Source organism: Hevea brasiliensis, chromosome 13 (genome assembly GCF_030052815.1).
Source record: "Hevea brasiliensis isolate MT/VB/25A 57/8 chromosome 13, ASM3005281v1, whole genome shotgun sequence".
Taxonomy (NCBI): domain Eukaryota; kingdom Viridiplantae; phylum Streptophyta; class Magnoliopsida; order Malpighiales; family Euphorbiaceae; genus Hevea; species Hevea brasiliensis.
This window is the reverse complement of record NC_079505.1, coordinates 79527245-79552567: the sequence shown is the minus strand read 5'-3', so window position 1 is coordinate 79552567 and position 25323 is coordinate 79527245. Positions and strand designations below refer to the sequence as shown.

Sequence of the window (25323 nt, the reverse complement as noted above, 5' to 3'; positions counted from 1 at the left end):
TTTAAGAAAAAACAACGGAAATATATTGATAATAATTTAATATTGAAAGTTGAATGGGTCTTCTGTGTCCGTACACTGTAAAATATGTACGGCCGAACGAAAGACGTGGGTTAGAAATCGTCACAGGAAAAAGTAGTCCTCTTCACCCAATCATAGATCGACAGCCTACTTGACGAAACCACCCTGGTTTTCTAATCCCGCTATCTTCTGCCAATGTTGTTTTCAAAGCTTCAATTCAGGGAAGGGGAAAAAAAAATCTTTTTAATATATTGATTATAAAATATTAAAAATATTTTAATAATTTCTTTTAATTTTTTTAATATATTTTTTAAACTAATCAATCTCAACTTTTGAATTTCGATAGGAAACGTAGCCGATGTGTTTCCCACAAAATAAATATTATTTTATTTATCACCCTTTCTTTTTAATTATTTATTCATTGTCTCTATCTTTGTACACATTCATACATTAACTTCTTCTCTCTGCACAGAGAGAAGCAAGTAGCAACCATAAGAGAGAAGGACCTCGCTTTCTTCTTCTTCTTCTTCTTCTTCATTTTTTTTTTTAAATTTTTTGGCACTGGGTGGTGGGTCGTGCAGCTTTGAATTCTGGGTGGGTTCATTTTTTTCCTCCTGAATAAGAAAAAGAAGGATAGAATATGGGGAGGGGTAGGGTTCAGCTTAAGAGAATTGAGAACAAGATCAATAGGCAAGTGACTTTTTCCAAGCGAAGGTCTGGCTTGTTGAAGAAAGCCCATGAGATCTCTGTGCTTTGTGATGCTGAGGTTGCTTTGATCGTCTTCTCCACCAAAGGGAAGCTCTTTGAATACTCTACTGATTCCTGGTACGATCTTTCTCTCTCTCGTTTTTTTATTTTGGCTTATTTGGCTTTACGTACGTATCAATTCTCTTTTTTCAATCTGTTTGGGATTCGATTTTTATTTTAAAATCTTTGTTTTTTACTCAATTTAATTTGTTGCTTCTTTTGTTGGTTCTAGTGTGCAATTAAGCTTAAAATGAAGAATTTTAATGCTTTATTCTTGTTTCCATTTGTTGAATGGTTCAAGGATGAATTTTTCTGGTACAAATCATGTACAATAATAACAAATGGGAAACACAAAGATCTCTATTTGCAAGCTTTTACTGATAATTTCATACAGAAAATAGAAAACTAGAAGCTCCTTGGCCAGGTATACCTTCAAAGTGAGAAAGGAATGGTGAATTAGCTAGTGAGTGACTACTGTGTGGAGGATTAGATCATTAATAAGAAAGAAAATATTGTTCTTCAGTTGGATGCAAAGCCAGGTATACCCATATCATCATGTGTTGTCTTTTCTTGCCCTACATAAGAGTGATAGATACAGACCAAAGTTTGGCTCAAATGAGCTCTTTTAGGAAACCAAAAACTGGTTATAATAATACCCATTAGGACATCACTTTGATTAATGTCTCCTGGCTAAAAGTAACACCTGCTGTTTGCCTTGAAATCTGCAGCTTCCCTATAACAAGCCAATGGAGTTATTAATTTCCTTTGGCTTATACTCCTTTTCATTTGTCTTTGTCTTTTTCTGAGAAAAGAAAGGGTACTTTAATATACTAATGTTCATGGACATGTAAATCTGCCCAATTAGATAGATTGTGGAGTCATTTTTGTTGCTTTTTTTTTTTTTTTTTTTTTAAATGATGGTACCAGCTTGCTACATGAACAACCGAATATATATGTGCTGCCACAATTTCTTATGACTATTAGCTTCTAATTCTTACATACATAGTAGTACGGCAGCATGCAAATAGATGATGCATTAATATATTAATTAATTAGATATGAAAAGAAATAAATTTTATTAAAAATATGATCAATTTTACTTATATAGACTTTTTTATTTGAATAAAAATTTATAATTTCCTTTTAAAATAAAAAAAATATAGAAAGTTAACTCTAATAGTCTGTTCTTTTACTCAGTTTTATTTTTAATCAACTGTTTTTATCTGTGTGTTAATTTTTTAGTGACTTGCCAAAATCAATGTGCACAAATAAAAAATATCGTAGAAAATTAATTATAATGGTGTATTTTTTTACTCAATTTTATTTTTAATTAACTATTTTATTTATATGTTAATTTTTTAATCACTTGCCATTTCATATATTATAAAATGACAGAGTTAATACAAAATTTCTCTACTATAGCCTTCTTTATAGTTCGTGCACATGTTCCTATGTCTGTGTACTGGTTTCCTTTTCTTTGGGGAGGTGGGGGGGCGATATTTGCTATGAAGAGGTAAGAGAAGATCTTTCTTTGTTAAAACTTATGCAAGAACATGCGATAGAACATAGAAGAATGTAATTGAATACTCAACTAAACCTTTATTCTAAAAATTTGGGGTCGATTATATGGATTCGCTTTCTCCACTCTAAACGATTTTGAATTAAATCCTCAGAAATGTATAATGCTTCTAGGTCAAGAATGTAATTGAATAAAATTTTTAATAAATTAATAAATTAAAATTTATTCAATCATGTATTGTTGAACATGTATTTATTCATGTTTCAAACATCATAATGCATTATATAAATATATATTTAATGGAAATATTAAATTTTAATGTTTGAGTTCTTTCATAAATCATGTGAAGTAGATGCATACCGTAAAATTTGAAAAAAGAAGAAAATAATTTGGCTTCAAACTTACCAAGTGTCCAAGAACCAAGAGAGGACAACAATCATCGGGTTTTTGAACATAAACAAGGGGGAGGGGGGTGAGCAGCTGTTATCAAATCCAAAACCCACCATTCTTCAGCCAAATTTCTCACTTTTATGGGCCATTTTTTCTTTTCAAATCAGCTTCTCTCCATGTCAGCTTAGTTCACCATTTTCCCCCTAACTAGCAGCTTGAATCGAATGAGGAGAAGAGGGCAACAACTGTCCTCTCTTAACACCATGCCTTCAACCATTTTCATAGTCTTTCTCTGGCATGCAGCACTCGCCTTACCCTCCTTTCCTCCGTGATCAGTTGAGTTATTAATTTCCCCCATATAAACACACGAGACAAGCGAGGAAGAAGGCCCGCCTGTGGCTGTGCCTTGCCGCCAACAGACTTTTCGGCATCTATCAGAACTTCCAAGCTTCCTTTGCCTCCTGCAATCACCAATTAAACCTTTCCCAACCTCTACTATGGCTAGTAGTAGAATAAAAGGGAGAAACGAAGCTAGAGAACTTGCGGTTATCAAATCGCCCTTGTTGTGGGTCAAATATATTCTACCTTTGGATGGCTGCACTTGTCTCCATCTCCAAATGATTAAAATATGACAGTGAAGTCCTATTTGAGAGAAGTAATCTCTTTGACACGGATCATAATTTTTGATACCAAATCCAACTCCTAAGTCTCACATGAGACTTTAAAAGTTTAAGTTGTTAGAATTGATGAGATTTCATGTTCTAACTTAAGAGAGAGTCTAAGTTATTGGCTTCAACAAAAATCTCATTAAGAAAGAGTATTAGAATTGATGAGATTCCAATGCTCCAACTTGAAAATGAGTTTTATGGAAAGTCAATATATATTTTATATATTCCTATTTAGTTGAGTATCATAATTTTAGGAATTTTAATTTTTTTTCTTTTAGGTATTTGAGTGTTATATATATATAAATAAATAAATATATATATATATATATATTATGAATGAATAAAATTAAGGATTTCTAATTAAAATTAATAAGCCTCAAAATTAAAATCTTCAAATTTGATCAAGGCATTTGGCCTCAGCATCTCCAATGAAAGGATATTGTATTGACTCAATCACACAAAACTTCTGAGCACCATCCGAAAACACTAGCTTTCACCAAGCATGCACGTTACACCTTTGCTACATCGCTTCTCTTGACAAAATATCACCATTTTCTAGAGGCTAACTTAAGATAGGACTTGTAGACAGAAGAACGGCAGATACTATATATAACACTCCAACACCTTTGAAAATGACAATTGGACCAATTACAAGTGAGAGGTATAAATAAGACCAAGCTTCTAACTAGAGACATAAGCCAAGGGAGGCTAGAAAGAGGAATTATTAGGTGCACCTGGTGCACATACACCTTCTCTCACAATCATGTGGGACCCACTTCCTATATAATAAGAATGATCCATTTTCTGTGAGAGAGGGAGCACTATTTTTTAGTGCACTGGGTGCACCTAATAATTAGCCGACTAGAAAAGTTATTAAATCCAGAGATCATGGAATTGAGACAACCGTTTGAGGGAAACAAAATCTCTTTCAATGTTCAGTTTTTCCAACTTCAAATTTCAAACTCACTGAAAGTGACCTTAACATGCACATGAACTATAAGCAACTATAATTTCCTTTTAAGTTCTCCGCTGCTTGATGATTAATTTTGTAATGTATTTAGATATATGATTCCTTGTTAATGTGTGATCTTTCGAAAATTTGATACCAAGTTTTAATTTTATTTTGATATTTCATATTGTGGAAATTTGGTTTTATTCTGTGAATTCTAAATACTAGATTGAAGTTGAAGAATTAATTGGTTAATGGTTGAATTTGGGGTCAATGGTTGAATTTGGGGTGGATGGTGAAACCACTAATAATTGAATGTATTGAATTCTAATTGAGGTAGGTGAGAACTTTGATATGCTATGCTAATGAGTAGGGGAATAGAATTTTATTGTTATTGTGTTGTTTAATTCTGATTTGAATGATGAATATTTGAGGGAAGTAATAAGATTAAAGGTGTTACAAACATAAATATTAAGGATCTTGGCTTTGGAATTTAATGAAATAGAACTGGAAGTTGGAAATTATAAATATTGGATTTTTTGTTTGCGAATTATTGAAAATTTCTGCATTATCAATTTCAATTCTTCTTATTGCTTGTGTTTCCTGAATTTCAAACTTATGTATTTGTACATTGCTGGAATTTTAGCTTATGTGTTTCATATTTAAATCTACAAATCCCAACTCTCAATCTCATACGATAACTTGCTTACGCTTGATGGGTGAGTTAAATTTGTAGAGGAATGTCTATATACAGATAATTGTGTGTTTTGGTTTTATTGACGAGTCACTTTGAGTTCAAGCTTAGTGATTTTAAAGTGTTATGTGATAAGTATAGATTTTCTTAAGATGATATGGTAAGTTTTGGATTGAGTATATATGTATGTCTTGGAGGCCTGGTTAGAGCATTTAATTTTGATTCTTGAATTGTTTTGCTTATTTTTGGTAGGTGAAATATTTAATTTTTAGTAGAGACGCTGTTGAATTTTTTATAGAATTTAGAAATAATCTTAATTTTTTTGATAAAATTAATAATTAAAACGTATAAAATAGTAGCTGCACTTTGAAGTTAATTGTGAGTACCAACTTCATTTTATTTCTGATTCTTAGGATTTTGATTCAGATAGCTGAGTAGTTGAATTTTACTGTTGATTTGGTAGCAGCATGGAAAGGATCCTCGAACGTTATGAGAGATATTCATATGCAGACAGGCAGCTTGTTGCGACTGGTAGCGAAACAAATGTATGCTCCCATCTACTAGCTACATGGGTTCCTTGTTGACCAGTTTTGTATATGATTCAGAATCGCACTTTCCAGCTACCTTTGCTCACCAAGCATCCTTTTTATTTCAAAAGAATATCATCTCCTTTTTTTTTTTTTATAATCGACTTTTGCATCTTTCATTATTGAAATCATCAAAAAGATATCAATGAATGCAATCAATATTTTCAGGGTAGCTGGACTCTGGAACATGCAAAGTTGAAGGCTAGGATGGAGGTTCTCCAGAGAAACCAAAGGTACGGATTTAAAGTTTGATAAATGATTATTTTAAGCAAGAAGGAATATTTCACTCACAACTTCATTTTTTTTTTCTATCTTTGCAGGCATTTCATGGGAGAAGATCTTGATACCTTAAGCCTCAAAGAGCTTCAGAGCGTGGAGCAGCAGATTGATTCTGCTCTTAAGCACATAAGGTCAAGAAAGGTAATTAAAAGCAAATGGACTTTTGGAAAGACTTTGGTGATTTCGTTTGCTCACTGATTGCATCTTTTTCATTTACAGAACCAATTGATGTATGAATCCATTGCAGAATTGCAGAAGAAGGTGAGCCCCAACTGTCCTTATTTTCATAAACCCTATGCAGTGTTGATATAGTTGTTTTTCTTTATTTTCATTGCGGAAGGCGTCGGAGAGAATGGTATAAACTTGTGATTTGCAATAGTTTAATTCTATCTATGGACCACTAATTTGTCTTTCTTTATAGAGCAAGGCATTGCAGGAGCAAAACAACCAATTTGCAAAGAAGGTGATGTTTCTACACTTTCTCAGTTTCTCCAAATTATGTATTATTCCTCCTAATCAGAAGTAATATGATGCTTTGAACCAAAACCAGGTCAAGGAGAAGGAGAAGGAAATAGCTCAGCAGAATCAAAAGGAGCAACAAAATCATATTATAGATTCATCTACTGTTCTACCACCACCAATGCAGTCTTTGAACATAAGGTAACATTTGTTCCTACATGCCATGCCTGAACCAAAGGAGCTTTTAAATTACAGAATCACGTACATTTTTATAAATGCATGAAATTACTGAGGAAGGGAACATTAATTTGTATGCAATGCAGAGGCAATAGAGATGAAGATGAAACAACTCCAATGCAACATCTAGCCAATGCAGTCTTGCCATCTTGGATGATTCCCTACCTGAACGAGTAAACAAAGGAAGACGAATGAAAATTTTGATGCGTTGCACGCAGTAAGATGTGGGGAAGGGTCCATTGTGGCAGACTCCTATTTATTATTAATGCAGTCAAGTAAATATATTTTCAATTTGTTTATGCTCTCCCGATATAGCATTTTCCATATATAAGTTTCAAGCATGTTTAATTGTATATGTAGACCCTCTTTATATTGTACTAATTATATATATCTATATATACACATGTTGGTAAAAAAAATGCTAATAAAGAAGCAGCATTTTATTGAATAAATAATGGATGCCTTTTCACATCAAAAACTTAACAAGATATCTACTTATATGTCACTGTATTTTTATTTTATCTAAAATATCTCAATATATTATATGTCTACTTGGTACTGTGATTCATGGGTTAAGACCCTTTTTAAGGAAAAATTATTATTTAAATGTTAAAAAATAATTAAAAAAATATTTTAATATTTTAATAATTAAAATTTATTAATTATAATTTTAAATTATTTTTAATATTAATTAATTAATATATTTTAAAAGATATTTTTCTCGATAACGATTCTAATAATAATAGTGAGAAATACATTATATCTATATAGCCATATAAATGTGAAATCAAATCTCGATTTAACAAATGGATAGAGACGAAATCAAACCATAACTCCAACAATAAATGTACTCACTAAAACTAGACTCTAAGTTGATTTTATTTATGTTCAATACTCGTTAATCCCTAACATGCAAAAGTATCATAATGGCAATTTTCATTCATAAATAAATAAAGAAATAATTAAATAGAAATATAAAGATTACACCAAATATCTCTATCATGCCCATATTATTTACGCTATTCATTGTGCTAAAAAATATACATCAGTAATATGTTTAGTAGTATTAATTATTTTAGTAATTATTACTTTTTTTAATAATCATTACTTATTTTTCTAGTAGTTAGAAATTAAGTATTTATATAATAATTTTAAGAAGAAATATTTAATAAAAATAATTATTAAATTAATTGTTAAATATAAAAATAATGAGATTATTTTTTTAATTATAGTCAAAATACTACGTATTATCTTAAAAGTTACATGTGTACGGGACTAGTAAATAAATTTAAAATTAAGTTTTAAGTTCAATAAATTTTATACTTTTAATTAAGGTTAAATAAATTTATATTTAATAAAATATTATTTTTTTTAATTTTTAAATAATAAAATATCAAAATAATAATTTTAATATTAAATAATTTTTATTTATCAGGTTTTCAATTTCTTTTTTTAAATTCTATTTTCATTAAAACTAATAAATAATTTTTAATATATAAAATTAGGAAAAATTAATATTTTATTATAAAAAATAATATTTATTAGATATAAATTTATTTGACCTTGATTAGAAAGTATAAGAATATATTTAATCTAAAACTTAATATTAAAAAAAAGTCACAATTGTGACCATCTCTATCTGTAACAGTTGGGAGAAGGAGTTCTAGAGAAGAAGGCATTTTCAAATCCTTAATTCCAATAATCTGCATCCTTGAAATATCTCTTCTGTAACAAATTTGCTCAATTTCATCAAAATTGCAATTCACCAATAAACAATTTTCCATATGTTTTTTCAAATTAAGCATAAAGAAATGGGTCTTTAATATTTTTATTTTAATGAAAAATAATAAATACATTTATCAAAAAATTTAGTTAAATTTAGTTTATGGTGAATTGAAGATATAATTTATATAAAATATTTTTAGAATGAATCATATTATCAAAATGCTTATTTTTAAATATGGAAGACACAAAATTGGAGGAATTCTCTTTCCTTAAAACATTTTTCAATTGATTAGTAGAAGAGAAAAAAAAAAAAATACAGAGCATGTCTCTGAAGTCAATAGTTGCAGGAATGAGTGCCATGTTTGTCTGCAAAATAAGTCAATGGCTTTGTGTAATCTCTTCCTTACAAACGTGTGGAAACATTCAAGAAATTGTGTCAAATGGGTCCTAATTTTTTGTCTTCATGTTAAGCACGTTGAAGAAGAGGCCACCCACATAGAATTCTCAAGAAACAAACAACGCCAATTGATTAATAAGCTAGACTTTGAAGTGGAAGCAACCAACCAACCACCAGGACGCACTACCGCTGCTTTACAACTTTTATATATTGCTCCATTTCCCACCAAAAGTTGTGCTCAAAATTATGGCTTCATCACGGACCAGATCGCCCAAACTCTGCATCAGCAGGTCCGTGGCTCGCATTCGGGTTCGTTCCCCGTCTCTTCGCGGCAAACCCACTTCAAATTCTGTCGACAATGATCAAAAGATCGAGTTTTTGGGCAATGGAATGGAGGATTTTGTTGGTGAGAATGGGTATGGAAATGGGAACAAGGTTATGGCAGTCGTAGATTCAAGCCTTGAAGCCAAGGGAGCTCTTCAATGGGCACTGTCTCACACTGTTCAAAGCCAAGATACCATTGTTCTTTTGTATATTAGCAAGCTATCCAATTCCAAACAAGGTCATATTACCGAATTCTTTCTTTGTGATAGTAGAGATTAATTTGGTTGATAATTAATTAGCTAGACAGGATATCATTTAAAGGAAAATTTTTTTCAATGCAGGTCCTGAGTGCAAGTTGAAGGTTAAAAGGGCTTGTGAACTTCTTCATTCTATGAAAAATATGTGTCAAAGGAAAAGACCAGGGGTAAGTGTTGTGCAAAACCAAAATTATCTTTTCTTTTTTATTATTTATATTTAGGAATTTATATATTAAGCAATTTATGCACACCAAAAAGATTTAAAAGACGATTTCTTTCATCATATTGCATTCAAATTTTTTTAATTTCATGGAGTATTTTCAGAATTATAAAGTTTTGAGTTCATTCACATCCTAATTAGAGTCGTGTATTTAAAAAAAAAAAAAAACTTCACTTTCATTCTCATTTGGAAAATGCCACTTCACCCAACAATTTTTGTGCAATTGGGCATTGAATTTTAACAAAAAAATTTATGTACTTTAAGACAAGAGGACAGCAATGTCAACGAGGCCTAAGGTTCCAAGAAGCACACTCATTAAATTATAATGCAGCCAGCTATGTATCAATCAATAATTGATTTAACAAACTTAAATTTAGTTCACACTATAGATTTAAGAGGCGATTTGGTAGAGGGGAATAAGAATAAATTCCTGGAAAAGTCATTTTTTCCTTAATTTGGTAAAAAGGGAAACTGAATTATTCCCACTAAGAATTTTCTTTCCTTAGAATTAAAATTCTGAACATTTTTTTGCTGTAGGTGCAAGTAGAGGTAGCTATACGTCCAGGGAAAGAAAAGGGTCCGATCATAGTGGAAGAAGCAAAGCAACAAAGGGTGTCGTTGCTTGTCTTAGGGCAGAGAAAACGGTCGATAATGTGGCGGTTAATGAAGCGGTGGGCTGGAAAGAGGAAGGATGGCGGAGCAGTGGAGTACTGTATCCAGAATTCGTCATGCATGACAATTGCAGTGAGAAGGAAGGGCAAAAAGCTTGGAGGCTATTTGATCACCACCAAGCGGCATAAAAATTTTTGGCTTTTGGCTTAGCATGTTTTATAATATTTTATATGAATATGGGAAAACAAAAAAACCTGTAATGGAGGTTGCAATGTTTTTTCTCCGCTAGAATTGGAAATTATGGAGAAGGAAAATGGAAAATTTTGGACTGCAATATTCAAGCAATTGAAACCCATCAATAATCCTTTTTCATTTAATAAATTCGTTGTTTTTTTTTTTTTTTAAAATAATGCTATGTTTTCATAAAATTAACTCTATGATACTGTTTTTTTTAGAAAATAAAAATAATTTATTGATAAAAGTTAGGAAAAACTTAGTATAAATAACTCAATTAAACCCGACTAATAGATTTTTCTTGAAGAATTAACTTGAAGTAATTTATAAAGTTATAGAAAAGGTTCTAAAAGAAAATTAATTAAAACCAGAGAGAAGAAAATCCAAGAAAACAAAAAGAATTTCCAAAGAACAACAACCTAAAAAAACAGATTCACATTAAAAACAGTAGGCAATATTGTAAATAAACCTCACCACATCAGAAGCAGCTACTGAAATTTGTCAATTCCAAAATAATGTTTGTCCTCCATGGAAGAAGAAAAGACACTAAAAAAATAATGATTCTATGCATACACAGGTTAACTCTCCTCATCAAATAGGTTTTATTTTTCCACTGCTGAAGGCGTAGCGTTTACGCTTGGACAAGTTTGACTTAGTTGCTCACTAATAATTGATAATCATTAGGGTCGTTAATAATTGATGAATAATAGTTAATGATTGATAATTAGTAATTATTTAGCAAATATTACTAATTGTTTAATGTTGAATGTTAAATACTACAAGAATATTTTATTTTTAAATTTATTTTAGTACATATATTATTTTTTTTAATAATAATAATTAAAAAATACAGAAAATCATGAATATATACATGAATATATTCAATTATAACATCATGCCATGCTAACATCACCAAAAAATATTAACATATAATAATGCACAATGGAGATATCCTTTCACACTGTTGGTGGTGTTCACTGTTGAGGGCGAAAGCCGCCTTAAAAGATCAAATGCTCTACGCCAGCACCTCGTTTCCTTCTTCTATCTTTCTTTTCACAGTTTGTCATGACCAATGCGTGCAAGAATCAATTTATGAAGCTACGGAGAAGGGGAAAAAAAACTACAATTCAATGTACAAGATATCAGTTGAATGTATTTTTTTGTGGCTCAATAACAGAACCATGACGAACTGCTATTCTGTGCAGCTGATCATATCCTGCTAGTACTCCAGCTCCTGCAATTCCAACAAGCATATTTGCAGTAACTCCTCGGTATAATGCTGTGAAACCCTCAAGGCGAATGATCTCGCGAAATGCATGCAAGGCATTACGATACTTCACAGGTTGTCCAGAAGTCAGCATCATTCTCCGTCTCAAAGTGTCAAAGGGGTATGCACAGACCCCGGAGACTGTGGTGATACACCAACCCAACAGGAAACTAGCCAAGAAATTCCCCTGCAAAATACACAAACATTTAGATTACATTATCAGCTGTGAAAAATGACATCCCCCACTCTCTCTCTCAAAACCATCATACAACCTGAACTTCATTCACATTAACTGGAACTAAAATTTTATTACCAGTCTTCAGGAAATAAGCCCATGATATTTGATGAACTCGAACATGATAGACACTTGGATTATATTTTTATGAACTTCATCAACAGTCTCTATCAAATGCTCAAGATCATCTAACACTCATGTTTGATATAGACTATCCCCTAGATATCCATGTATTGAAGCTTAGAATCACGCTTCAGTGAAAGGAATCAAAATAAGCTCTAGATTGACGGTGATGCGAATTCCTTCTCTCCATAGATAAAAACATTGCCAAATTGGATTGCAACCAAAGATGGAGTTACTTACCTCAAAAGTTCCCACCAAAACAATGGGCTTCATGGTGTCATAGAAGCCAAAATACATGCCACGGTACAGGGTGATACCCATTATTGAAACCCCAAATCCCCGATAAAGGCCTACTATTCCATCACTTGATAAGGTTTTACTGTATACATCAAGTAACCCTTTAAACTGACGTTGACCATTAATTGGGCACTCCCTTGCATCAGTCCCCAGCCGGGTACGTGCATAATCCAAATGATATAAAAGAAGCGAAGTTGTTGCCCCCGCAGCGCTACCTGAAGCCACGTTTCCAGTAAACCACTTTATGTAACCATCTTTCTCTTTTGAATGTCCAAAAAGGCTTTTGAAGTAACCTTTGAATGCAAAATTGAAAGCCTATGGACAATCGAGCATCTGTTTCAGTAATTAGATTAGGCAAGATCATATATATAAACAAGACCCTGTGATAATAAAAAGCTCAAGGAAACAAGCAAGGTAACAAACTAAATTGGAGAATGATAAACTAAATATTCCTCTCTATATGTTCTGTGGAGCAGAGTGTTGCATATACCATTTCACTAGGATCACAAACTTGCCCCTAAGGGAATGTATTGATATCTAAGCAAAGCAGAAGTAGCAGAATTCATGCTCAGAACTCCTTTAGATCAGCTTGTAGATTTAAAATGAAGCACTATGAGTTTGAAAAAAAAAAATTCCATATTCAACAATGGCGATCAATAGCTAGTACATAGTTGATAGTCCACAAGATAAGCGATACCGAGAACTAAAAAGAGAAGATTGGGAGAATACTACATAAGCATACTGGGAAGATAACATCCAACAATGTCTTAGATTTGGCAAGCAAAAGCATATAAAAATTTGAATTTTAACTCATCTCAGTTCTGCATAGCCTTAGCCTCACTAATCACTATTCATATAGGGGTAGGAAAAAAAAAGGTCTTAAATCCCTGTTCTTCTGTAGATAACGGTTCCCAAGAAGCAGAACTGCCAACCAGACCTTAAGTTTTGGAACATAACAAAAAAGTCATCAATACAAAACCATTTAAGCACCCCCATCTTCCACATGCCAATTTGTCATCTTTCAAACAACTAAAAGAATTTCTTAGAATGCAGTGCTCTTCTCAATATTAAAAGAATTTCATCAAGGATCCTTTTCCTTTTTTTGCCACATGGCGCGAATAATGGAAAAACAGAGGGGTGGGACTCTCTCCTTTTTCCACCTCTTATTACCTTTCCTCACTTACTTTGGCTATGTTTTGCCTTTGATAGTCCTTGCTCTTTTCAGAATGCATGTCTTATTCTCTCTTTAAGGACTGTTTAATGGCAGGACAACTTATAAAAGTTGCCATTGGCAATGAAAGAAAAGTTCTTGTAAATAATCCATTTAGAAAATTGCTGCAACATTAACATTGTTACCTACTCCATTAAGGCTGAAAATGTAGATAACATTATCAATTTTAACAGATAAATAAACTTGAAGGAGATCATAATGATCCATTAAGGAAAGGTAGAGGGAGAAAGACTCGAGTCTTTCTCTAGTGAACCATCATCTAGCAAAGCTTTTAGCATGCTCAGAATTCCTTCAAGAAATGCCTCTAGTCACACTCAACCTATTCTGCTGCACACTAGCTACCCAGCTGAGCCACAACATTTGTCCATTTAAGTTTTGCTAAAATAATCTTGAGTACCGAGAATAATCATAACAGGTGTGATGTAGAACAAGAAGAGTTGAGAAGCAAATTCTCAAAGGGGAGAAAAAAAAATTCAAGAGAAACTAATTTCTCATAACTTCATTTAATTCTCCATAATAACCATAAAATAAACTCTAAGAAAAATACCCAAACTACATAGGTATTTATAGACTAATCCTACTATTATTAGGATTAAGAAACCCTAATCAAATACTAATTAGGAGTCTTAAACAAATAAACTTCCTAAATAATTAAAATGCAACTTCCTAAATAATAATAATAATAATAATAATAATAATAATAGAATTCATAAATAATAGAAATAGTACTAATATTTCCAAAATAACAGAAATATAATCTCCTAATTTTACAATGAAAATTAACAGAAATATTCCTAAATAGAATTTGAATCTTCCGATACTGCATCAAGGTGCCTTCTATGCTTACTTTGTTTTTTTATTCATTTTGTTTGCATTATGTTGTTTTTACCATTAGATGAATCATTCTTAATTCATCTAATGGCAGTTATCTAGAAAATAAGTTTTAACAAAGTAACCATAGAATCTCCCATCATAACATACTTAAGGGCAGTTTGTGGGAGTGTAATGCAGAGGAGCATGCAGAGTGTAATGCCCAAAAAGTGTTTGCCACAGAGGCACTTGAGCAAACTAACAAACTTGAAAACAGCTTGAGTTTGGAACTCTGAACAGCTCAAGCTTGTGTGCACAAGCAAATTGCGACAACTTCAAGCTTTCTTTTTCCTGCAAAATTGCTTGACAGGCCCAGCCAAATACCATACACTGCATCTTAAACTTGATCACTAAGCTACTAGCCTGACAGGTGACAGCCTAATATAATAATTATAGAAATACCAAATATATTAGCAGTTTTAATTATAAGTGTGTGTACCTTTTATTGGCACAGATTTTCAAATCTATAAATCTTTTACAAACAAAAGTTGATGTATTTAGGCATTTTAAATTAACAGAACATTTCATCTCAAAGTAATAACTAAATACCCTAATTTTAGATGATTCACCATGTAAAAGAGGCTTGTATTGAAAGTGGTTGTTAATAGACCAATAGATCTATAAAAGTTTAAAATTGTCGAGCCCAATTGGTTTGATGCTTAATCATCAAGTGGAACCAAGCTCTGAGAACATGATGCTGAACCAAGTTTTGATACATTTTTATTAACTTGTTAAAAATGACCCAGAATTGGTTTTTATGCTTTAAAAATGGTAAGAAAATCTTAAAATAAATAAGTAATTAAAAGTGCAGAAATGTCCCATTTATGAAATGAATAACTTGAACAATGGCACTTGTAAAGAGGCAACTGAAACAACCCTGTATCATGGAACCTAAACTTATGGCATATAATTAAGCAACTCATTAACAAACAATTAGATTCAAGGCCAAAGTTGGGCAGTATTATCAAGAGCAAGCGAAGAACCTGAGTAGGGAAATATCGTATGACATTGGCCTGGTTGCCTCTCCAAAAAGACAACACACCTTCTTCTCTCAAGATTCTTCTAAAGCAATCACGAAAGCCCATGTACGGTCTTTTGAGTTGGCCCCGCTTGATCATCTCTCCTTGATTCTGCAATAAAAGCTTCACTCTTTCAATTGGAGCTGCAGCACTTTTTGATGCCAAAGCTGCCATCCCTCCCATTACAAAATCTGCAGAAAATTTTTCAGATTTTCTAGCCATTTCTATCTGCTCTCTTTATCTCTCAGCCCTGCAAATATAAGAAAGGAACACATTTTTTCCATTGAATTAAAGTTTTTAGGGGAGAGAGAGAGAGAGAGAGAGACAGAGAGACAGAGAGAGAGGGAGAGCCGAAATATTGATGCACAGCCACAAAAGAGACAAAAATACAAAGGAGAAAACAACTTATCTGAAACTTCAATTTAGTTATCAATCACTCAAAACAACATACTGAAATAACAACACACACACACACACACACACACACACACACACACACATATATAGGAATCAATAAATGAACACTAATTCTAAATCTAATAATGCAAAAATATTGAAATATGTCAATAAGCAAAAACTACACGACTATTTTCTAAACTTTTTCCTAGAATAAATAGTCCTAAAATGGCTAAACAGGTTTCTTACCTCCACTGCACTAAGTTGCGTAAAGTTCATTATATCGACCGAGTCCCAAACAACAAAGTCAAGATCCAAAGATACAAAATCCTCTTCATTTACATTATTTTATCAACATCTAAAACTAAGGTTTCAAAAATTAAAAATATAAAAGCAAATTGATGTTAGATGTTTTTCACCAACCATAGAAGCTGAAACTACCTAATAATTCAACTTGTCAAATAATCAAAATAATTAGGAATAGTGGAAGCAAAAGTGAAAATCTGTTTGCAGAAAATCAGATATTATGAGCATCTCAGTTCTAACAAAATTATGATGTAAGAAGAAGGTAAAGTTTATATAGAAGACCATTTGTTGCCAATGTATTAGCAGATTCTCAATGTGAGCAGGTATCTTGAGAGGGCAAAACTTATAGTGAAGGATTAAAAAATGGTAAAGGAAAAGAAACAAATAGAATGTGCCTTTAGTCAGAATGAAAATGTACTCTTCTATCAAATAAACAGCATTACAATGCTAAATATAATGCAATCAATATTTATCCAAAACTTTGCCTTCCTATCAGTTGGATGTCCCAGCATTCTTCTTTTTATCCGAAATTCAGCAGCAAAGTTAGAAAGCCATTTTACTTCCGTAGAAAAGTAAGGAAAACAAACTTAGGATCAAAGATAATTATGCTGTTGTACTACTAATTTGGGAGTAGAATCTATGTAACTGGCACAAACGTATAGGTTAAATTTGTCGTTTGCTAACCTTCATATAACCAAACAACAGAGAAGAAGTGAAGTTCCACAAACGCAAGAATACCCAACGCACATACGACGCAATTAATTTGATTGCAAGTAAAAGAAAAGTCAGGTACAAAAACAGGTACAGCCTATACTTTGAAACTATATTTTCAATTGCTCATAGGATTTGCCATAAACAACTTAAGAAAGAAAATAATGAGCTAATTTGAACACTAGTATGCAATTTCAGCACAAATTCAGGGTCACAAGCTAAAACCCAATAGGTTAAACACATGTGCATCAAGAATGAGTTTGCATAAATTAAGATCTTATATCAACCATACCCAAAGAAGGTCTCCAGTCCTCGCAAAGTTAAGGTCAGATTCTCAAAATATAACAACCAATGAAAAATCGAAGCATAACTTATTAAGACAATTTAATTTAAGCTAAAGCGTAAAACTCAATGAAACTCGTATCTGCCTCCAAATTCTGTTTGGTTACCGAGAAAACTTAGGAAAAAGACAAGCTAAAAAAAATATTTAATATGAAAAACAACGGAAGATCTACAAAGTTTCCCCAAAAAAAGAACTTCCTTACCTACATTTTCTCATGTAAAATTTGTTTCTTTACAAGAAGATGAAGCTCTAAAGAATCCAAAAGAAGATATTAAATTGAATACAAAGTTGAAAGATGGGGAAAAAATTTTCTCTACAGAACACAATAGAACATGAAGAAGAGAAAGGAATGAAAGGTAAGAACCTGTAGAATTCTGAGAATTAAAGAATGGCGAATTTATGGTAATTTGAGGGATTTGGGCGGCAATTTTCTGTTCTTCGAGTTTTATTAGAAGGGCGCAAATAGAGAGATATGGTTGTCGCAGATTTTTCGTAGTCCTGGAGCTGGCAGTTCAAGGAGGAGGGTTTTTTTTTTATTTTGAAAAATGGCAAACAAAAGTGATAAATTTGCAGTTATATCCCCCAATTTATTACAATAGAATATACCACACCGCTAGATTTGTGAATTTACGTTTCTTGCCCTACTACGATGCAAGAATATTGGAGATCTACCTACCGCACGTACCGGTTTGCTCGTGAAAAATTCAGGGTGAGCTCATGGATTAGTCTTTGGAAATTCCACTGGATGGAGTGTATATATAAACTAAAAAAGACAATAATATAATATAAAAGATATGAAAGTTAATTAATAAATAATGAATAAAAATCCCTAATTTACAAATAATCCAAATTTTGACTTATCAAATGATGGTGTTGTGTATATATATATACGTATATATACACACACTCACACTTTAAGACTGCATTTTGGTTCAAGCAATAGAATGTATTTACTATACAATGAAATCAAAATCTACAATACTTTATTTAGGAAAGTAAAAATGTAATGTTATTATTATTACAATTTTATTTTTTTTATTTATATGTGAATGAAATGTAATTAAATTAATAATAAAATTTTAAGATATACTATTTTAATTTAAAATTATTAATATTTTTTATTATTATCATTTTATAGTGATGGTGATTGCAGTAACTAAGTGATAATAATAATAATGAAGGTAACGATAACAATGATGATCATGCAGTAACGGTGACGACAATGATCACGTGATAATAAGCAATAGTGGAAGCAGATTTTTTAGTCAATAAAAACAAAAATTTTATATTATTGCGTTTATAAAATTTGTTCAAAAAATTTATTTTACTTGTATTTACAAAATATTGACTTGTTAATAAATAGATAAATATATTTTTTAATAAAAATATAATTATGTTTTAATTTATTAAATTTTGTCTTGAAATGAAATATATAATATTCAATTATATCATTAATTATAGCACTTGTGAAAAATTAATAAAAAGAGTTATATATATATTGTATATATTATTTTAATTATATATATTAAATACAGATATTAATAATTATCGATAATTAAAATATATAAATAATGCATTCATATTAAATATAAACTTTTGTTTACTTTAACTCATACATTATATTCTTCAATAAATAATTAAATAATTATAAGATTTTTTTATATATTTTAGATCAAAATTTTAGTGATCTTATATAACAAAATTTATATAGAATAAGAAAAATATTTCAAATGGAGGCATTAAATAAAATTCAAGAGGCATCAAGAAAAAATAAAAAGAAATTTAAGAAATGTCAATGGGTCAATTAATCCACTGATGATGTCGCTTAGCGATAGCAGAATGAGATAGGCGGTGATAATAATAATAGCTACATAGTAGCAGTGATGTTAATATTGGTGATAATAATGAAGGTGACTAAATAATGATAATGATAATATTGATGATAAATAAAATAATAAAAATAAATAATTATAATTTTATTAATTTTTATATATAAATTATTAGGTTATTTAAAGTATAATTAATTATATTATATAATTATAATTATTATATTAATTTTTTTTAACAAAATAAATATGATATAATCATGATTATATTATATATTTAATTATGTCATTTCAAATATAATCCAATTTTTGTTATATCATCCTTACTTTATCTTATAATTTACATAATAATAATTTTGAGAAACTTTCGAATTTTTCTTGTAATGAAAAAAAAAGGAAAAAAAAATAATTTTCATATTTAGTTAAAAAAATTAAAAGTTTAATTCCTTAGTTTATAAGAAGGAAAGGAGGAAAAAAAATTGTGCATATTTATGTGGAAAAACCATTTTATTAATTAAATTAGGTGAAAAAAAGTAAAAAATAGTGTTATTATTTTTTCCTCTTTATTATATCGCTTCAATAGTTATTTTAATATAATTTTTTTATTCAATATAAATATAATAATTTTAATTTTCACTTTTTTTATTAAATTATGAAATAAATAAATCACTTAATTTTATGAAAGGGATTTGCAAAGAAAATAATATTTTTTTTCTTTCTGAATTTTACTTTCTCTATAATGCTACTCACTTTTCCTTTTTGCAAAACAGGTCCTCCAACTTATCCTAATATTTAAAAGATTTATTAATATCTAGCTATTTATTTAAATTTAACTCATTATCAAAAACCATATAATTTTTTTTAATCTGAAAAATGTTTTTTTTTGAAGTTATAAAAATAATTTAATTAATTATTTTTAATTAATAATATTAAAATTGTTTTTAAAATTATGATGTGTTGAATTTAAATTTTTAACATAAAAGTAAATAAAAAATGAGAAGTAGAAATAAAAAAAAATTACAAGATGAAGTCATTTTGATGGACATTTATGAGACATATAGTGAAAGGTTTACTTGGTTTTGTTTTAAAATAAAATTATTTCATTATTAAAAATGAGACAATCTAACAAAATTTTACAATTTATTTTATGTAATTTCTATAAAAATTTGCTAATAATGAAAATTTTATTAATTTAACAAAAAAATAACATCACTTAATGTAAAAAAAAAATACACATATAATATTTTTAAAAAATTTAATAAATAAAATATATATAGCAAATAAATTCAAATTACCAATTCATTATAAAAAATTGTATTAAATTAAAATAAGTAATTGCATTATATATAATTTCTATAATAATATTTTTTTATTTTCATAATTAATTATTTTGTAAAAAATATGTTAAATTATAAAATTATGTAAATAAATTATAAAATTTTAATATATTGTCTTAATTTTTATAATAAAATAATTTTACTTTTTAATAAAATACTCACAGTAGAAATATGTAAAGATTTATTGAATATAAGCAATCACATCACATGGTCTCATCTTTTATGCTGGTCAATTCCTTTGTGTTGTTCCTTTTTTCCTCCCCAGACCTTCACTACAAAGAGAGGCCAGGCCGCTAGAGCTCCTTAACACCCTACACCAAATTCAAAAACAAGAGGAGCCCATCTTTGATTGAATTCATATACTGTTCAAACCTAGATCACCGTCACATTTCTTGTTATATTTGATTGAAAGCCTCCACCTTTTCCTGTTTCTCCGGTCATTGCTTATCAGTTATTTGTTATTGCTTCTTGATTATTCCTTTGTCTCCTCATTTTTTAATTCTTGATTTGTGGGCTGCTATGTGTATATCCTATGTGATGCTGGTGATGAGTTCTTCATTCGTATTATAGCTTTGGTGACGTTTTTATCGTTTCTTGATTGTATTGTTAATCTGGGATATGCGTGGATTTGAAATCTTGATTATTTGGCTGTGAATTGTGGAGAGCGGATCGGAGAAAGATGCGGAGGCGGGCGGCCGACTACCGGCGCCCGGTTAGAAGGAAGTTATCGCAGTGGATCTGGGCGCTTCTTGGGATGTTCTTGATTGCAGGGCTAGTTTTGTTTGTGTTTCACCACCATCACCATGAAGATCAGCTTAAGCAGCCTATACAGGTTAGGGTACAGAGAATTTTGCTCTTCTATTTCTATTTCATCTTTTTATTTTTTGGCGCTTAGATTTATGTGCTTAGTTTGATAAATAAATTGATTTTGTGATCTTGCAGCTTAGGAAGTTTATCTAATTGATAAGACATGTTGTTCAATATCAAATTTATTGGTACTTTGGGTTTTTTTTTTTCCACCATGAGGCATGAACTGCTTCCTCTTTAGCTTTGTTATGATTAAGGTTTAGAAAGTTTGATATATGTATGTTAACATGTAAGCTGATTAGCCGAAACATTTAGGCAGTTTTGTATATGTAATTATGTAATAATACATGCATATTTATACACGATCTCATTTTTAGTTAATTACGTGACATAGAGATGCTATAGATTTCTGTTTGGTTGTCTCGCTAAACTTTCAGTGAGATAAGTTTTTTGCATGGCATTCATCCCAATACTGGTTTGTAGTAATAACATGTCTTTTCCTAGCCTTGATGGTTGTGAGGCATCTATATACTTCTCAATTTCTATTGGGTTTTAGTGTCTAGTTCTAGTATAGAGAGAGAGGAGCAAAAGGATCAGTGGAGGTGAACGTTACAGGCCTAATGTGTTTGTCAGCCTGGATAGTATTTGTGAGGCTATTTCTGGATTGCTATGTTATGGAAACAATACTATTTCTGGTACTTGACCTGCCCATAGTTCAGGAAATTAGGGATTCAAATTCAAAACTTTGCTCCCCTGTTTCTTCTTCTGTTGAACTGAAAGACAAGCCCTGAAATTGGGACTTATTTCAATAACTATACCAATTCAATTACTACCTTTAAATTCTCCATTTAAATCATGAAATGGGATTTTGTATAGCTGATGTGCAGTCATATTATTCATATAATTGAGTAAAGCTTAATTGTTTTAAATGCTAAAGTTCTGCAAATAGAGGATGTCGATTAATTGATGAACATCTTTTTCCATTAACTACATCCATAATTTTGATATTCTTATGCCATCTTTCGTACAGTATAACAGTGAAGTCCATTTTCTTATTATTTTTGTGCCAACTGCTGAGCACCATGTTGAATTGAGTAACTCATAATATGATTCTGAGATTTTGGCTTGTGAATTGGTGGATGCTCCATTCCCATAACTAATTGGTTTAACTGGACTTCTGTTGTCTTTAATTTAATATATAGCTGGTTTTAAACCTCAAGAATGGAGAAAAATGATTCATTCTTTCATCGCATAATAGTAATTGATGTAATTGGATTGGAAATCCAAATCCTTATGAGATGTTTGCTATATGTATATATAAGTAGACCATTTTGTCCAGCCTACCTGGCCCCCCTCTTAAGACAATTAAGTACGCTATAAAATGATACTTGTGCACTATGAATAAGTGCACGCTACTGGAGGAATCTGTAATTGCTTTCTATTGTCTCTTGCACCCTCACATATTCTCACACATAGCCAGTTCTTCTATCTGAAAACCTTTACTTATACGCTCATAATGGTGACTACTGACTAGTGAGAGCTTTAAGTAAAATTGAGGCCCTTTTATAGTCAGTACAGTTTCTTTCCCTTTATATTGACTTTTCTGCTATGTCGGGCAAGTGAAGTTACTGGAATTTCTTTCCTTTGGTTTGTTCATGATGATAATGCAATAAATATTGTCCTGTATATTTTGTCTACTTTTCAAATGATTGAAAAATCTGGAATGCATGAATGTTCAAAATACTGCAGTGTAAGGTTTTTGTGCACTTCTCTAACCAGTAGATATTCTTCTCATGCATCACAGTGGTTAAGTCTCATTTTTCAGTTGAATGCTTTAGAATCTTGCATCACATTTGTGAGGGGCTGAGGATTATAGACATGTGTTATCTAGTGAGACAGTTGCAAATGAATTTTGAATTTGGCTGTGGTGCTTTTCATAAGGCATTGCTTAAAACCAAGATGCAGATATTAAATTTCAAGGTCATCAAAGATTTTTTTTTTCACTCTGCTATAGGCTAAGTTCTAATTAATTGTAAGCGGGTATTTCATTGGTTCAGAGAATTTGGTTAGGACATCTAGATGATGTGCAAGCCAGCATTTATCTAGAAGGATTGATACATAACTGTCGTATGGTACTCTTGGAAATCAAACATGTTACAATAACCAATGTTTCATTTTACATGCATTACTAATTACTATGCATATTAACTTTCTGATAGCTGACATGTCCTACACATTACCTTTTAGACAATCAATTTAGTGACATAATCTAAAGATTATTTTGCTTATGAAAGCTGTATGCTATTCAGAATGACATTAAAACTTAGTTGTACATTATAGGCACAGTTTTATGTAAAATATGGACTTACTTTGGCGTCCTTTTCCAGGAGAACCATGCAAGAGAAGAGCCAGTTAATCATGAAGGTTTGAACTTCACTAATGAAATATTAAGTGCTACCTCATTTGCACGGCAGTTGGCTGAGCAAATGACACTCGCAAAGGCTTATGTCATTATTGCAAAGGAGCACAATAACCTTCACCTTGCATGGGAGCTGAGCAAGCAGATCAGAAGTTGCCAACTTCTGCTTTCAAAAGCTGCCATGAGAGGGGAGCCCATAACACAAGAAGAAGCAGAGCCAATAATCAGTAGCCTATCGTTTCTAATCTTCAAGGCACAAGATGCCCATTATGATGTAGCTACTACCATAATGACAATGAAATCTCATATTCAAGCCCTTGAAGAACGAGCAAATGCTGCAACAGTTCAGAGCACAATGTTTGGGCAATTGGTGGCTGAAGCTCTTCCCAAGAGTCTCCATTGCCTGAAAGTAAAGCTCACAACTGATTGGCTTAAGAAGCTGCCCCTTCAAGATCTTGCAGAAGAGAAAAGAAATTCCCCCAGAGTTGTGGATAACAATCTCTATCACTTCTGCATATTTTCAGACAATGTGCTGGCTACCTCTGTGGTTGTCAACTCCACAATCTCCAATGCTGACCATCCAAAACAGTTAGTCTTCCACATAGTCACAAATGGAATCAGCTATGGAGCTATGCAGGCTTGGTTCCTCAGTAATGACTTCAAAGGGGCCACCACAGAAGTGCAGAATGTAGAAGAGTTCTCTTGGTTGAATGCTTCGTATGCTCCTGTTGTCAAACAGCTTCATGATGAAGATTCACGGGTTTATTATTTTTCAGGTTATCAAGATATGAAGGGAGAGCCAAAACTGCGGAATCCTAAATACCTGTCTTTGCTGAATCATCTTCGCTTTTACATCCCTGAGATCTATCCACTACTGGAAAAGATAGTTTTTCTTGATGATGATGTTGTTGTCCAAAAGGATCTTACACAACTTTTTTTGTTGGATCTGCATGGAAATGTCAATGGAGCTGTGGAAACTTGTCTTGAAGCATTTCATCGTTATTACAAGTATCTCAATTTTTCAAACCCCATCATCAGCTCAAAGTTCGACCCACAGGCATGTGGATGGGCATTTGGTATGAATGTTTTTGATTTGATTGCATGGAGAAAGGCAAATGTGACTGCGAAGTATCATTACTGGCAGGAGCAGAATGCTGATCGAACACTCTGGAAGCTGGGAACGCTTCCTCCTGCTCTTCTAGCATTTTATGGACTGACAGAGCCACTTGATCGAAGATGGCATGTATTAGGTTTGGGATATGATATGAACATTGACAATCGTCTGATTGAGAGTGCTGCGGTTATTCACTTCAATGGGAACATGAAGCCATGGCTGAAGTTAGCCATTGGCAGGTACAAGCCTTTATGGGAAAGGTACATAAATCAAAGTCACCCATATTTCCAAGATTGTGTCATAAGTTGAAATGTGCTACTTCCTGATTATGATAATTTATGCAATCTTCAATACCCTCAAACGGTGATTGCATAGTAGAGTCAGAAGTAGAAAATTTTGACTTAGTTAGGAGTTCTCTTTTTCTTTTATTTCCTCCTCTTCTTCTTCATAGTTTCCAAATGGGAAAAGAACAAGTTCTATACATTAGAGAATTTAAATTTACTGGGTGAAAAGGTGTGGAGAATTCATTTTTGGCTGATGGGGTTCACTTTCCTCTTCTGCAAGCTGTAGAAATTTTTGTTCCTAGTAATTCTTGTAATAATTTTTCAGATCTTTTGGATTATAATGTAATTGAACATCAACTGGATTCTTGATATAACTGTGAGAGTTCTTAAAATGTAATTTTCACAGTTCCTTGAGCATGAAA

The 25323-nt window shown here is 31.5% G+C and overlaps 4 protein-coding genes across 6 annotated transcripts; 3 read left to right on the top strand and 1 right to left on the bottom strand.

Annotated features, from left to right (window-relative positions):
- LOC110660763 (truncated transcription factor CAULIFLOWER A) lies at positions 1–6839 on the top strand. Of its 2 annotated transcripts, none has more exons than XM_021819185.2 (8): positions 1–843; positions 5452–5530; positions 5741–5805; positions 5893–5992; positions 6071–6112; positions 6273–6314; positions 6402–6511; positions 6634–6839. In XM_021819185.2, the coding sequence occupies exons 1-8, from the start codon at positions 659–661 to the stop codon at positions 6722–6724; spliced, it is 714 nt and encodes a 237-aa protein (XP_021674877.2). In that variant the 5' UTR covers positions 1–658; the 3' UTR covers positions 6725–6839. The 2 variants fall into 2 exon arrangements, with proteins under 2 accessions (XP_021674877.2, XP_021674876.2); XM_021819184.2 differs by having other exon boundaries at positions 455–843; positions 5449–5530.
- Positions 6840–8632: 1793 nt separating this feature from the next.
- On the top strand, positions 8633–10416 carry LOC110660685 (uncharacterized). The gene is made up of 3 exons (XM_021819059.2): positions 8633–9231; positions 9335–9417; positions 10008–10416. Exons 1-3 carry the CDS (start codon positions 8916–8918, stop codon positions 10290–10292), a joined length of 684 nt encoding a protein of 227 aa, XP_021674751.2. The 5' UTR covers positions 8633–8915; the 3' UTR covers positions 10293–10416.
- A 748-nt stretch (positions 10417–11164) lies between these two features.
- Positions 11165–17660, bottom strand: LOC110660760 (ADP,ATP carrier protein ER-ANT1). Of its 2 annotated transcripts, none has more exons than XM_021819181.2 (4): positions 17479–17660; positions 15323–15608; positions 12182–12553; positions 11165–11770 (listed from the first exon to the last, which is right to left on the bottom strand). In XM_021819181.2, the coding sequence occupies exons 2-4, from the start codon at positions 15578–15580 to the stop codon at positions 11459–11461; spliced, it is 942 nt and encodes a 313-aa protein (XP_021674873.2). In that variant the 5' UTR covers positions 15581–15608; positions 17479–17660; the 3' UTR covers positions 11165–11458. The 2 variants fall into 2 exon arrangements, with proteins under 2 accessions (XP_021674873.2, XP_057988362.1); XM_058132379.1 differs by lacking the exon at positions 17479–17660 and adding an exon at positions 17317–17457.
- A 2829-nt stretch (positions 17661–20489) lies between these two features.
- LOC110660757 (hexosyltransferase GAUT11) lies at positions 20490–25323 on the top strand. The gene is made up of 2 exons (XM_021819180.2): positions 20490–21109; positions 23472–25323. The coding sequence occupies exons 1-2, from the start codon at positions 20957–20959 to the stop codon at positions 24924–24926; spliced, it is 1608 nt and encodes a 535-aa protein (XP_021674872.2). The 5' UTR covers positions 20490–20956; the 3' UTR covers positions 24927–25323.

Bases quoted from the DNA above. Each gene is read 5' to 3' on its own strand.
- LOC110660763 (XM_021819184.2), top strand. From the start codon at position 659: ATGGGGAGGGGTAGGGTTCAGCTTAAGAGAATTGAGAACAAGATCAAT. The intron at 5,806-5,892 runs GTACGGATTTAA...CTATCTTTGCAG, and splicing joins GTTCTCCAGAGAAACCAAAG to GCATTTCATGGGAGAAGATC. The intron at 6,315-6,401 runs GTGATGTTTCTA...AACCAAAACCAG, and splicing joins ACAACCAATTTGCAAAGAAG to GTCAAGGAGAAGGAGAAGGA.
- LOC110660757 (XM_021819180.2), top strand. From the start codon at position 20,957: ATGCGGAGGCGGGCGGCCGACTACCGGCGCCCGGTTAGAAGGAAGTTA. The intron at 21,110-23,471 runs GTTAGGGTACAG...GTCCTTTTCCAG, and splicing joins AGCTTAAGCAGCCTATACAG to GAGAACCATGCAAGAGAAGA.
- LOC110660685 (XM_021819059.2), top strand. From the start codon at position 8,916: ATGGCTTCATCACGGACCAGATCGCCCAAACTCTGCATCAGCAGGTCC. The intron at 9,232-9,334 runs GTCATATTACCG...TTTTCAATGCAG, and splicing joins GCTATCCAATTCCAAACAAG to GTCCTGAGTGCAAGTTGAAG. The intron at 9,418-10,007 runs GTAAGTGTTGTG...TTTTTGCTGTAG, and splicing joins GTCAAAGGAAAAGACCAGGG to GTGCAAGTAGAGGTAGCTAT.
- LOC110660760 (XM_021819181.2), bottom strand. From the start codon at position 15,580: ATGGCTAGAAAATCTGAAAAATTTTCTGCAGATTTTGTAATGGGAGGG. The intron at 12,554-15,322 runs GTTCTTCGCTTG...GATTGTCCATAG, and splicing joins TACGATATTTCCCTACTCAG to GCTTTCAATTTTGCATTCAA. The intron at 11,771-12,181 runs GTAAGTAACTCC...TGTATTTTGCAG, and splicing joins TTTTGGTGGGAACTTTTGAG to GGGAATTTCTTGGCTAGTTT.